Source organism: Orycteropus afer, unplaced genomic scaffold (genome assembly GCF_000298275.1).
Source record: "Orycteropus afer afer isolate SDZICR_OR568_19922 unplaced genomic scaffold, OryAfe1.0 scaffold00018, whole genome shotgun sequence".
Lineage (NCBI taxonomy): Eukaryota > Metazoa > Chordata > Mammalia > Tubulidentata > Orycteropodidae > Orycteropus > Orycteropus afer.
The window spans coordinates 13,571,519-13,585,516 of record NW_006921605.1 but is presented as its reverse complement, the minus strand read 5'-3'; the positions used below and the strand labels follow the sequence as shown (position 1 = coordinate 13,585,516).

General features: G+C 44.4%; 1 protein-coding gene across 1 annotated transcript in view; it reads left to right on the top strand.

Annotated features, from left to right (window-relative positions):
* Positions 1–12,663, top strand: part of MAP2K6 (mitogen-activated protein kinase kinase 6) — a 97,273-nt gene extending 84,610 nt beyond the window's left edge. Inside the window, exons 10-11 of the mRNA XM_042783537.1 lie at positions 3,880–3,925; positions 12,586–12,663. Of these exons, the coding sequence (XP_042639471.1) occupies positions 3,880–3,925; positions 12,586–12,663 (124 nt within the window). The remainder of the gene's footprint in view (positions 1–3,879; positions 3,926–12,585) is intronic.
* The last annotated feature ends 1,335 nt before the right edge of the window (positions 12,664–13,998 follow it).

Below are 13,998 nucleotides of genomic sequence, written 5' to 3'. Positions count from 1 at the left end.
TTCTGGAGAATTTTTCATAAACTGTTCCAGAAGTAAAAAGATAAGACCCAGCTTAAATCATGTCTCCTTTTTAAAAATGGAGGCATTTAAGTTTTTCTACCCTTGGGGAGGGACAGTCTATTTCATTGTCTTACCTACTAAATAAACCAGAAAACCAAACCTGTGCACTGGAGTAGATTTCAACTCGGGCAGCCCCATGTGTGTCTGAGTAGAACTGTGTTCTCCAGGCTGATTTTTCAGAAATAGATCACCCCGTCTTTCTTCTGAGGCACCTTTAGATGGACTCTCACCTCCAACCTTCCGTTAGCTGCTAAGTATGTTAACTAACCATCTGTATGACCCAGGAACTCCATGCACTAAATAGAAGGTCAGAGATCGATAACACCACAAAGGTCTCTCATTGGTTAAAAAAGCCATTGTTTCCAACACTATAGAACTAGTGTTTGTCATGTGCTAGCATAGTGCCTAAGACACTTGACTGTTAGCCAGAAGGCTGGTGGTTCAAACCCACCAGCCACTCCTCGGAAGGAAGGTTGGGCAACCTACTTCCGTGGTGATACTGCCTCGGAAACCCAAGGATGGTCGCTATGAGTCGAGTCCGACTCCATGGCATATAACAACAACAACAGGCTCAGGTGTTGACAATGAGAGCTGCTAATGGAGAGGTGCCACTGGGCCTGAAGGAAAGTGTTTCAGATTCAAGGCAGAGCTAGGATCTGATGACTGACTGACACATTGAGTATGGAGGGTGCCTTTAATGTTGCATTTGTGCTTTTCATTATTGATTGAGCAAGTTACCTTGTTCAAATGGTAGAAAAGACATTTTTGGTTTTTAATTTGCTTTGAACAATAGCTGGGAATTCAGCACTTCTGTCCATTTGCCTGGTTCTTTGTAGGCTGGTTTGTTTTGTTTTATTTTTTCACTAGGGTCTATGTGTAATCAAAGGAGCTCTGATGGCATAGTGCCTAAGGTGTTTGACTACTGAAGAGAAAGCTGGTGGTTCAAACCCACCAGCCACTTCATGGAAGGAAGACTGGGCACTCTACTTCTGTAAAGATTTACTGCCCCGGAAACCCAAAGGGGGTCACTATGAGTCAAAATTGACTCGATGGCAGTGTGTTTGGTGTTTGGATAGGCCATCAAGGGGGCCCTTGTGGGGCAGTGGTTAAAGTACTTTCTGCCATTCAAAAGGTTGATGGTTCAAATCCACCAGCCACTCCGTGGGAGATAGATGTGGCAGTCTGCTTCTGTAAAGATTACAGCCTAGCAAACCCTATGGGGCAGTTCTGTTCTGTGCTATAGGATCACTGTGAGCTGGCATCAACTTGACAGCAGAGGGTCTGGTTTGGGTTTTATGTGCAATCAGCAATATTCTGGGGATCCCGTTTCTTCCTCTATGTTTCCTTCTAGGTGAACTAGCTCTTGAACTTAGACAGACTTTTGCTTCCCAGGATGCTGGGTGGTAGTGATGAGATTGTGCCCCAATGACAGACAAACCAGCCAGAGAGACTTACATGAATTCCATCTCAGAAAGGGGATAGAAGGTAGCAAGGAGTGGGCACACCCTCACACATCCATAGCACGGTTTCCCCACCTCAATCCTGGTGGCATTTTGGACTGGATGAGTCCTTGTTGTGGGTGACCATCTTGTGCATTGTACAGTGTTGAGCAACACTGGCCTCTACCAGTTAGATACCAGCAATACCTCCTACCAGTTATAATAGCCAAATTGCCCAGACTTGCCAAATATACCATTGAGTTGATTCCAAGTCATAGGACAGAGTGGAACTGCCCCATAGAGTTTCCAAGGCTATAAACATTACAGAAGTGGACTGCCATGTCTTTCTCCCATGGAGTGGCTGGTGGGTTTGAATCACTGACCTTTCAGTCAGCAGCCGAATGCTTAACCACTGTGCCCCAAGGCTCTTTAAATATCCCCTAAAAACCAACTAAACCCACTGCCATCAAGTTGATTCTGACTCACAGCGACCCTATAGGACAGAGTGGAACTGCCCCAAAGGGTTTTCCAAGGCTGTAAATCTTTACAGAAGCAGACTGCCTTATCTTTGTCCAATGGAGCAGCTGGTGGGTTCAAACTGCCAACCTTTTGATTAGCAGCTGAATTCTTTAACCACTGGGCCACCAAAAAAAAAAAAAAACCCCTCACTGCCATCGAGTCGATTCGGCTCATAATGACCCCTCCTTGGGTTTCTGAGGTGGTATCTCTTTGGAATTCAATTGCCTAACCTTCCTTCCAAGGAGTGTCTGGTGGGTTCGAACTGCCAGCCTTCTAGTCAGCAGTCAAGTGCCTTAGGCACTACGCCACCAGAGATCCCACTGTGTCACCAGAGCTCCTTAAATATCCCATCGGGAAGGGCAAAATCACCTCCAGTTGAGGCTCCCAAGATAGCCCTGTGGAATTTCAAGCAGTTGCAAACCTGCAGTGAGTGTTACTGGTTCCATTCACCTCACTCAGACACACCTTCCCATGTCATCCTGACTTTGACAGTTGACCGTTCCTCTGTCTAATTCGCTCTTATTTTTTATCCTCAGTTGAGATGACACTTTCTCTCATAGGTTGTCTGGTCACTGAGGTCACTAGGTCCTAGGTCTGCCCTCAGTTCCAGGTGAAACTTCTCTCCTACAGCTACCTGTTCCCTGTCTCAGGTTCCTTGGCTTCTACCCACAGCATTGCCTGGAGTAAACTGGTAGGCCACTGTAAGTTGTCTTGGTTCAAAAGCTTCCTTTTTTTTTTTTTTTTCCTTTCTCGTTCATTTCGTTTTGTTTTAAACCACAGTTTCTCCAAATGTCTCAGCTACCTCACTCTCTTACAGTCCTGCATCTTGCCCTCATTAGCAGCTGGTATGGGCAGAGCAGTGTTCATGTTACACACTGTTAGATGCCATTGGTTCAAAATGATTCATTAGAACAAACACCAGCATCCTAATAACCAGTCACATTTTGGTTCCTTCAACCCCAGGCAAAGTTCCTTCCATTCATGTATGATTTTGTGGCCCAGTGGGCCCAGAAATTTGTAGGCTGCCTTGCAAATCATAGTTTTTGAAATCATCCTTTTCTCCATTTTGTAACTTGGGATTTTTCACTTCAAATAAACTGCTTCTTTTCATTTCTTTTCCATGTTTTAAAGACAGGGGTGGGTTGAGAATAGGGGTGAGGGGCTGGTCTCTTCATATTGCAGTTTTACTACTCTTACCTCCAGTGTCAAATGTGGTTAAAATACAGCTGGCTGAATGAACAGAAGTCACCCGACAGTGGTGCCTTACCACAAACTATTTCTAAGAAGACTTGCTAAGTTATTGATGGAGCGTGCTTTCTCGTTCATGAGCCAAGATGCAATAAACAAGCAGCAGTTCCTTAGAAGTCTTACAGATTGATGTCTTTGGTCTGAGGGAAGTTAGGAAGGAATATATAAAAGCAAATACATGACAGGAACCAGAAGCAGGCAGAACCAGGTAGTTGCAAAGAGTGAAGAGGTAACATGTAATTTAAGAAACAGCTGTCCCTTTACTTTTCAGTGGGGGTGGATTCAAAGCTGCTTTGCAGGAAAGTAGGAATGTTATTTTGAAATAAAATGACTGTAGATCAGAAGAGTTAGTTTGTGTGTCATTGTTTACGTTCCAGAAACAAACTAAACACACACACACATGTATCTATTATCCCTATTGAAGGACACCCAAAGTTACTTTGAAACATAACTTATCAGCAGATCAGAGGAGGAAAGTCAAGCTAGGAGACCAATATTGTCAATGTATTTTTAAGCTGGTTATGTTTAGTCTTCTACAGAATCTGAAATCCTAGCCTAGTGAAAATGCAGATGGTTTCTAGTTTTTTATGTGATTTTATTTTTTCTCTTTTAGCTTGAAGAAGAATTCCAAAGAAAGGCCAACATACCCAGAGCTTATGGTAAGTTTTGTAAACGTGTTAACCTGTCCCAGCTAACAGCCAGTGAAGGAAGAGTTACAGAGACCTAAATTATATGTCGGAAGAGTGGATTCCCTGAGGCATCAGTGACAGAGGTTGAACTCAAGGAGCAGAGCTGCGAGTCCTGCATTTATTGTTGTTATTGGCTGTCCCACGCACAAGGAACGAAACCCTACCCAGGCCTGTGCCTTCCCCATGGTCAATGAGACCCTTATGATCTGTGAGTTACAGTGGCTTCTTTTTGGAAGGAGAGAACCAGGCCTTTCTGCCTCATCTTAGCCTGGAAGCTTGGCTGAAACCTGTTCGGTGTCATAGCAACACGCAATCCTCTGCTCACAGGTGGGTGGGGGCTGCTCAGGAGATGAACGGGCCGGACCCTGAACCCAGGTCTCCTGCATGGGGATTCTCTCACTGAACCACCCATGTACCCTGCATTGATAGGACATCTTTCTTTAGTGTCACCACTAAATTGCCAGCCAACACGCAATTTCTTTTCAGGCTAATAAAGCTAATACATGATACAGAACAAGTTATATCTATAAAAAGTACTTCCTATTTTTAAATTTTAAAGATGCCAGGACTCACGAAATGGCAACACACAATGAAGGCAGGCATGAGTTAAGACGTTTCAGTAAGGAGAGAAACGTCAGTGCTCTGTGGCTGATGGATGCAACCAACGAGCATTTTATCTAAAACATCTAGGACTCATCGGATGAACATTTTTGGCACTACTGCTTTATTTTTGATGAGTGGCTGGAGAGGAAAGACTCTCTTTCTCTGTCTAGGCAAAACCTTTGTTGTTGTTGTTAGGTGCCATTGATTCGGCTCCGATTCATAGCAATCCCGTGTGCAGCAGAACAAAACAGTTTTGTTTTGGCTGCCTGCTGTCGCAGCCACTGTGTCAATCCATCTTGTTGAGGGTCTCCCCCTCTTTTGCTGGCCCTCCACTTTACCAAGCATGACAGCCTTCTTCAGGGACCGGTCCCTTCTGACAACATGACCAAAGCAGGTGAGACAAAGTCTGGCCATTCTTGCTTCTAAGGGAGCATTCAGGCTGCATTTTTTTCCAGGACAGATTTGTTCATTCTTCTGGCAGTCCATGGTGTTCCCACTAGTCTTTGCTAACACCACAATTTAAAGGCATCATCTCTTCTTCTGTCCATCTTATTCACTGTCCAGCTTTCACATGCATTTTAGGAAGATTGAAAATATTGTAGCTTGGGTCAGGTGCATCTTAGTCTTCAAAGTGACATCTTTGCTCTTTAACACTTTTAAAGAGGTCTTTGGTAACAGATTTGCCCTGTGCAATATGTTGTTTTATTTCTTGATTGCTGCTTCTATGGGCATTGATTGTGAAACCAAGTAAAATGAAATCTTTGACAACTTCAATCTGTTCTCCATTTATTTTGATGTTGCTTTTTAGTCCAGTTGTGAGGATTTTTTTTTTTTTAATGTTGAGGTATAAATCCATACTGAAGGTTGTAGTCTTTGTTTTCATCTGTAAGTGCTTTAAGTCTTCTTCACTTTGAGCAAAGCCGTAGTCCTTTGAGTAATCTTGCCTCACCACTCACAGTTCAATATTTGCACTGTCCATGAAACCAAACAAAAGTGTCAACAAAATGGGAATGGAAAATGAATTTGCTCTGTAAACTTACACCCAAATCACAATAAAAAGTTAAGAAAACAAAAGACAAACCCAACCCTGTTGCCACCAAGTCGATTCCGACTCCTAGTGATCTTACAGCAGAGTAGAACTGCCCCACAGGGTTTCCGATCCTTATGGAAGCAGACTGCCTCATCGTCCTCCTGCGTAGTGGCTGATGGATGCAACCAATGAGTGTTAGATGAGCAGCCCCAGGACTCTGTGTTGGTGAAAACAAGGGTGAAAATAAGATGTGAGTTGTTGTTTTAAAACAACAACTTTTAAATGATGATAACTGCAACTCTAAATTAATTATAACTGATTCTTTAGTACAGATGGCAAGAAGCTAAACTTGGCAACACTTTGCTATATCTAAGTCTGCATTGAATGTGAGAGAAACACGATTTTTTGGGAGGAGGTGGAAATATTATAAAATTTAGACAGTTTACTAACTCATGTTAACCCTTCCCTAGATTTGTCTGATTAACAAGGTTTTCATTTTAGCAGGGGAAGGAAGTGTTCTTATGTTCATGGGATATTTCCAAATTATATAAGTAAACAGTAGTTTGCTTGTTGTTGTTTGTTGATTTCAAGCGAATTCAGACTGGTAGGGATCCCATGTGACAGAGTAGAACTGCCCCATAGGGTTCTCTGGTCTATTATTTTCAGATCACCAGGCCTTTTCTATGTGGAGCTGCTGCATAGGTTGAAACCACCCACCTTTCGCGGTTAGCATCTGAGCACTTTACCCTTGCACCACCAGGGCACCCTCTGGCTTGCTTCCCAGAGCACAATCATTCACCAGCCATTAGATGTTTGCTCCCATCCCATCACACCCACAACCCATGCTCAGTCCTCAAGTCCGACTCAGGGTGAGTGATATGAGTTCCTGACATCTGTTAATAAATGGTGTGGTGAGATGACTCAGTCATGGAAAAAGTACAGATTGGAGATGTCAAGCCGGGGAGAGATTCAGAAGCTGGTCAGGAGGGGGTGCAATTGTTAGCATCATCACGTGGATTTTCAGTTCTGTTGGCCAAGCTTTGACTTATGTGAACCCTTCTCCAAATTGGGTGACCTTGACAAGGCCTTCTCCTTGGGTCTCTCTTGTCCCCTTTAAACAAGGCAGCCCTCAGAAGCTGTGATGGTTGAGTGTTAGAATTCACATCTTCCGTGCAGAAGACTCAGTTCAGTTCCCTGCCCTGGACCTCACATGCAGCCACCACACATCTGTCAGTGGGGGGTTGTGTGTTGCTATGGTGCTGAACGGGTTTCCGCCTCCGGATTAAGACAGACCAGGAGGGAAGGCCTGGTGACCTGCCTCCTAAATCAGCAGTGAAAACTCTAAGTCCATTTTACAGCTGTTCCTGGGGACGGCGTAGGACTGGGCAACGTTTGTTATGTTGTGCATGGGGCGGCCACAGTCAGAAGACTCAATGTCAGTAACAATAACAAGGGTCTTAGCATCCTGCTTGTTTTGTTCGACTAAGACCTATATTTGAGGAAGGAAAGATGAGTAGTGCTTGAGAATCTTAGCTTACTGCATGTTTAGATGGAATATTTCCACCCTGATGTTATTTTAATAGCCAGTAGAGGCCTGACTGCTTTTTTATTTTTTATTTTTGTATGATTATGCATCTTGAAGCATGTTAACATTAATTTCGGGAGACACGAAGTGATTCCCATAATTTTATTTTAAGAGCCTGGGTGTCATGAACAGCTTTGTGCTTGAGTACTAACCTAAAGGTTGGTGGTTTGAATCCACCTAGCCACTCTGCAGAAAGATGACAGCCAAGAAAACTCTGTGGGCAGCACTACTCTGTAACCCATGGGGTCACCGTGAGTTGGAAGCCGCCTTGAGAGCAGCTGAAAACAAAACGATTCGACTGTAGCTGGGCTTGGCATTAATTTCAGACAAAAGGCGCAACATATCTGAATGTTGCTGGTTATTTAAAATGCAAACATCTGCTAAATTTGTATGTTGAATTCTGCCTTTCCAGAACATTCTGACACTGTGGTATTTAATGGCTGCTGTATCAACGTTGTGTGGATTCCCACCTTCTTACGGCATTAGGCTTTGTGGTACTCGCAGTGGACTTGCCTTTAAGACCACAACTGCTCCCTGCTTTCCTGTGGAATTGAGGTTTTAAAATGGAAAATCTGATTCCAAGCCCCCTGCCTTTAGTGTTGGGAAACAGATGCCACAAAGCTATTGTTTATATTTCAGAAGCTGGGAAGGAGGGAGAGAGGAAAATCCATTTTCCAGGTGAAAGACAGCACTCACTCCGATCTCACAGAAATGCCCAGTGTTTTTCTTCTTCACTTGGGCTGAGTGGTTCATACCCTCTAAAGTAACCTCATCTGCTTTCTGTAGCGGGCCAGCTAGGAAGTCACCTTGACTCTGCGGGCCACCACTCCTCCACTCCTGTTGGGTGAAGCAGCCATATTCAATACGTAAACAAGTGAACATGGCTGTGTTCCAGTAAAACTTGATTTCAAAAACAGATGGTGGGTTGGGTTTGGCCCCAGGGCCATGTTTTGCTGACCTCTGTCCTAGGTGATGGAGCTCTGGTGGTGCAGTGATTAAAACATTTGGCTGCTAACCAATGGTAGGTGGTTCAAACCTACCAGCAAGTCTGCAGGAGTAAGATATGGCATCTACTTCCATGATGATTTACAGCCTTGACAATCCTATGAGGCAGTTCTACTCTGTCCTATAGGGTAGCTATGAGTTGGAATTGACTGATGGCAATAGGTTTGCTTCAGTTTTTGTTGTAGATTATGCATACATGAGTTGCCTTTCACTTGACTCTAATTCATGGTAACCCCTGTGTCAGGGTAGAACTGTGTGCCATAGGGTTTCCGACGGCTGATTTTTCATCAGTAGATTACCAGGTCTTTCTTCCAAGGCATCCCTGGTTGTGGTTGAACCTCCAACCTTTCAGTTAGCAGCCAAGTGCATTAGCCATTTGTACCAGAAAATGATGCCCAAGTGACTCAAGTGATTGTGCAGTGAGGTGATTGTGTTCTTCAGATATCCTGGGAAAGCATAATTGATGGGTGTGTTACACAGGGATGCTGGAAACCGTAGGGAATGGTAGTCTTGACGGATGGGGTGTTGTGCATGGAAGATGAGCACCACTGGAGCTCTGCTGGTGCAATGCTTAAGGCATCAGCTGCTAACTAAGAGTTCAGTGGTTTGAACCCACAAGCCACTCTGTAGGAGAAAGATGAAACATCTGCTTCTGTGAAGATTTACAGCCTTGGAAACCCCATGGGGCCGTTCTGCTCTGTCCTATAAGGTCGCTGTAAGTTGGAATCAACTCAGTGGCAGTGGGTTTGGCTTCTTTTAGTTGTTGTAGCTGGCCTCTCTGCTTCTGGCAGCTGTTCACAGTTCTGTATCTTCACCATACACAACAACGACAACAAAAAACACAGCTCACACATAACCAGTCACCACGGAGTCCATCCTGGCTCATGGCAACCTCACACTCATGCGTGTCGGAACAGAACTGTGCACCCAGGGTTTTCTGATTTTTCAGACAGTGATCACCAAGCCTTTCTTCTGAGGCACCTGGGTGGACTGGAACCAGCAGCCTTTTGGTTAGCAGCCAAGTGCATTAACCATTTGCACCATTCAGGGACTCCTTCAGGGACTCCTCACACACAGCAGTGACCCCAAGAGGAGGCAGAGTCCCCCTTTCTTGTGCCTGGATCTTGTTTTGAAAAACCTCACCTAAGCCTCTGGTCTGGGGAATCTTCCACGGTGTCCTCACTCCTCTTCTCCTGATTGCTGTCCCTGCTATTCTTAGTGCTTATAGAAGACAGTGGGTTCCCTCCCAGCCTTTTACAGCCTCAAAACCCACAAGAAAACGAGTCACACTTTCCATTTTGCCAGGCCTGCCTGCTCTTCCCCTCCCTACCCCTGGCTCGCACAGCATTTTCCCAGCCTGGGAATATGCTGACAGATGCTTGGGGATTTTTTTTTAACTGAAGACTTCTGGTCAGGCTGTTGAATTCATCCCCAGACTCAGGCTCCATCCATGGAGCTCAGAGCCACCAGCAGAGCAAGGTGGGACTGGCAGGCTTTGGAAGCAATCACCAAAATGTTTGAGGCTTAGCGTGTCCTGTTTTGATAGTAAAAAGCTTTTAAGCACGTTAGAAGATCTCAAAATGTCAAGAGGATGTGGGAAAGCTAATAAGCATGATGGTAAGTGTGCTGTGTAAGTGGTTAGTCCAAAATAAGCCTGTTATTTAGTCGTCCAGGGAGTTCAGGATGAAGCAGCCCCATCCAGCGCCCCAGTTCCACACTGGGTGTCAGGCTCTCAGCCAGCACCCAACCTGTATCCTCCAAAGGACAGAGGCAGAAAACCTCTTCTCCATTTTCTGACTCACAATACATCACAGTGGCCACTGGCCTTTTGGGGGGTTCTTTTTCTCTGTTCCTTTCCCATTTGCATTGTTTCCTTCCATGGGTGGGCACTTGGTTCCCCACAGCTGACACATCCAACCCTCAGCTGTCAGGTTTAACAAATATAATTAGAAAACCTACCACTAGGCAACAGGAAGGTTGTAACTAAAACTCCCAGAGTTTTCAGGGGAAGCAGAGTGAGTCATCCACATGTCTGCATGCAGCAGTGCTCATTTTTAGTTACTCAGCTGGTTGTTGGAGAAGAATACCACCAGACAGTCGGGGAGGTGGGCGTTACAGGTGCATGGGCTGGACCGGGCCCTAGGCTGTACCTGAAGGGATTACCATTTTGGGGTTGTTTGGTTGGTTCTGTTTCCACTGTATGAAGTATGGATCATGAGCTAATGTATCTCTGGTGGTGCAGTGGCTAAAGTGCTTGGCTGCTAACCAGAAGGGACGGGTTTTGAACCCACCAGCTACTCTGCAGGAGAAAGATGTGGCAGCCTGCTTCCGTAAAGATTTACAGCCTTGGAAACCCTATGAAGCAGTTCTACTCTGTCCTTTAGGGTGGCTCTGAGTCAGAATCAATTTGATGGCATTGGGTTTGGTTTTTTGGTTTTACATCTCTTTCTAATTAGGGGTGTGAGATTCCACTGGGTCTTTACTTTAACAAAATTGAGTAATTGGGGAGAGGATTGTTCTGGTGCAAAGAAAATGACTTCGTTTCTTTCAGAATTGTTTTGAAATAATTACTGTATTCCATTATGTCTTGCATGTGCCTCCACCAAAGTATTGGATTTGATTTTTGTTAAGAGGGACTTAGAAAAGGTGTTAAAATCTATATAACAAAACAAATACCATTTTAACCATCTGGAAGTGTGCAGCTCAGTGATCTTACGCAGTCACTGTGTTGTGCAGTCAACACACCACCTAGTTCTAAAGTTTCCATCACCCCAAGCAGAAATTCTGTACCCGCAGCCGTCGCTGCCCATTCACTTCCCCCCCTTCCCCTATCCCTGACAGCCTCTAATCGGCTTTTGTTGCTAACATTTGCCGAGCTAGATATTTCATGTAAGTGGGACCATACAATATTTTGGACTGGATGTTCTTTAAAGTTCACTTACTTGAGCTACATGGATTGATGCCACTTTCCCCTTCTCACTCTTTAAACTCTGAGTTGAATTTCCTCCTCCTGTACCTAGGATGCCAGTCTGCATTATTTTCCAGGTGGATCAGCTCTTCATCAAGAAAGAGATTCAGTATAACCTATGGCTGTAGATGTAGTTTAGGTCCAAGCAGCTGTCCAGTGGCCAGGGCAGGGACAACCGTGTACATACAATGTTACACAAAACTGGTTTTACATTCTTATCACCATTTCCTGAGATCTGTGGAATTTCTAATGATTTTTTCTACTCTCCCAGTCTAAAATTATTCTGTGGAGACCAGGGTTATGTGTAAATCAGGCCTTTGCTAATCCTTGCGTTTTACTATGGTTGAGCTTTATATAGCCTAATTCTTACATAGGCTTTTTTTTCCCCCCTAAAACAATATATAGTGGGAATATGTTGTTATGTGCCATCGAGTTGGACTCGACTCATAGAGACTTCTCCTTGGGTTTCCCAGGCGGTATCTCTATGGAAGTAGATTGCCCAATCTTCCTTCCAAGGAGTGGCTGGAGGGTTTGAACCACCAGCCTTCTGGTTGGCAGGTAAGTGCCTTAGGCACTACTACCAGAGCTCCTAGTGGCAATATAGAGATATTAAAATAGGAGAAGTGGCAACTAAGTCATCTCTTCCGAATGTTTGCATCACTAGATGTGTGCTGGATTTAGGAAGGGATGGGAAGAGTTTCCTTGAACCTGATCCAAACCCAGTTACCATCAAGTTGACTGACACCTAGTGACCCCACGTGTATCAGAGTAGAACTGTACTCTGTAGGGTTTTCAACGGCTGGGTTTTGGAGGTGGTTCACCAAGCCTTTCCTTCAGAGTGCCCCTGGGTAGACTTGAACCCCCAACCTTTCAGTCAGCAGCCGATTGTAACTATTTGCACCACCCAGGGACTCCTTAAACCGGATTAAAAAAAAAAAAAAAAAAAAAACTCACTGCCATTGAGTCGATTCTAACTCATAGCAACCGCCTTTGGGTTTCTGAGGCAGTAAATCTTCACAGAAGTCCCATCTTCCTTCCGTGGAGCAGCTGGTGGGTTTGAACCGTCAATCTTCCGGTTAGCAGTCAGATGCCTTAGGCATCACGCCACCAGAGCTCCTTCTGAAACTGGATGTTGTTGTTGTTGTTGTGTGCCATCGAGTCGGACCCGACTCATAGTGACCCCTCCTTGGGTTTCTGAGGCAGTATCACTACAGAGGTAGATTGCCCCATCTTCCTTCCAAGGAGTGGCTGGTGGGTTTGAACCACCAGCCTTCTGGTTAGCAGTCAAGTGCCTTAGCCACTATGCTACCAGAGCTCCCCTGAAACTGGATAGGCATACTTAAACTGTTTACCAAAGACATCTGTTGATTTGCTGATCTCATACATTGTCAGTAACAGATGTTAATAACATGTTTTTGTTTTGTTGTTTTCTTTCCCAGCAACATCCTTTCTTCACCCTACACGAATCCAAAGCAACAGACGTGGCATCTTTTGTAAAACTGATTCTTGGAGACTGAACTCAATGAACCCAGTCAGTTGACCCTCCTGTGGATTGGTGGGTTTATGGAGTGAAGTGAATTCACAGAAGCGCCAGCAGAAGCTCGTGATGGAGATAACTTAACCCCGCCACTCAGAAGGCTTTTCCCACCCCCATTTCTCCTCCCTGCCCAAGGGGGCCTTCGAATCTATAGTATAGAATGAACTGTCTAGATGAATGAAATATGATAAAGGCTTAGGACTTAAAAAAAAGGTGATTAAATATTTAATGACGTGTCACATGAGTCCTGAAGCTTCTCAGCCTTCTCTTGTTCTTTAAAAAAATGAATGCATTGGCTCTGGTGCAAAAGGTGCTACCATAGTGATGACATTGTAAGTAGATTATAGTGTGTCTCACTTATTATTTTAATATTTATGTTTCAGCTTGGTGGTAAAGATTCCATTTTATGCAAACAGGGAGATACAAAAGGCAAGGTTGGGTTGGTAGTATTTATAGGCCTTTTAATTTTTAATGTTCAGTCGTGTCTGTGCCCAGAAGGAATGACTTAATATGCATCTTTAAGACTATTATCAAGTTATCAATAAGGAGTTCTTGTGAAATGTCTGGTCCAGTGTCGTGGCCGCTGCTGTCTCCTCCAACTTCCGCTCAGCCCGGGGTCATCGTGTATTTTGTGGGAAGTGACCATGTATTGCAGTCACACGTTCTGCACCTTCAGAAACCATGAAAATGACTTGGATCACAGGTCAAAGAGCTACCATTTGTCTGCTTCTCCTGGCATTCGTGGCGTAGTGCTTACAAGTTGTGATTTGTGAGTGATTCTGCATCCATCTATCCAACTACCTGTGTGTTTCTGTGTGATCAATTTCAAGTCCTGCCAAGTGGCTTCTGTGAACATCTGTGTTTAGTAAGAGGACGTGTGACTGTGTCTTGAGGGGAAATACCACGTCAAACCTACAGGGATTTGGTGCCTTTTCCTGCTTTTCCCTCTCCTGCAGGGTACAAGCCCCAGGGATCATCTTTGTGGTTAGTGTGTGGTTTTGTTTTTTTTTTTTTTGTTTCCTTGTTAAATGAGGAAGCCTTACTGTTAATGGAAGAAAAGAAAAGGCAGTTAGTAGTTTCTTTGCCATAATGAGAACACAGTGGTGACTACGTTGTTGAATTAATTCCAAGGCATAGACTTCCAGATTCCCACAGGTTGACTTGAAGGCATGCAGTAACTAGATCCATAGAGAAGACTAGCTCCACTGAAAATTCTTAGCAGATTGAGTTAACATAAAACTTCTTTCCCTTGATGAAATACACCCACAGGTTCTCTGATTTGGGACGGCAGGTCTTCCCAGGCTAAGGCGGAAAG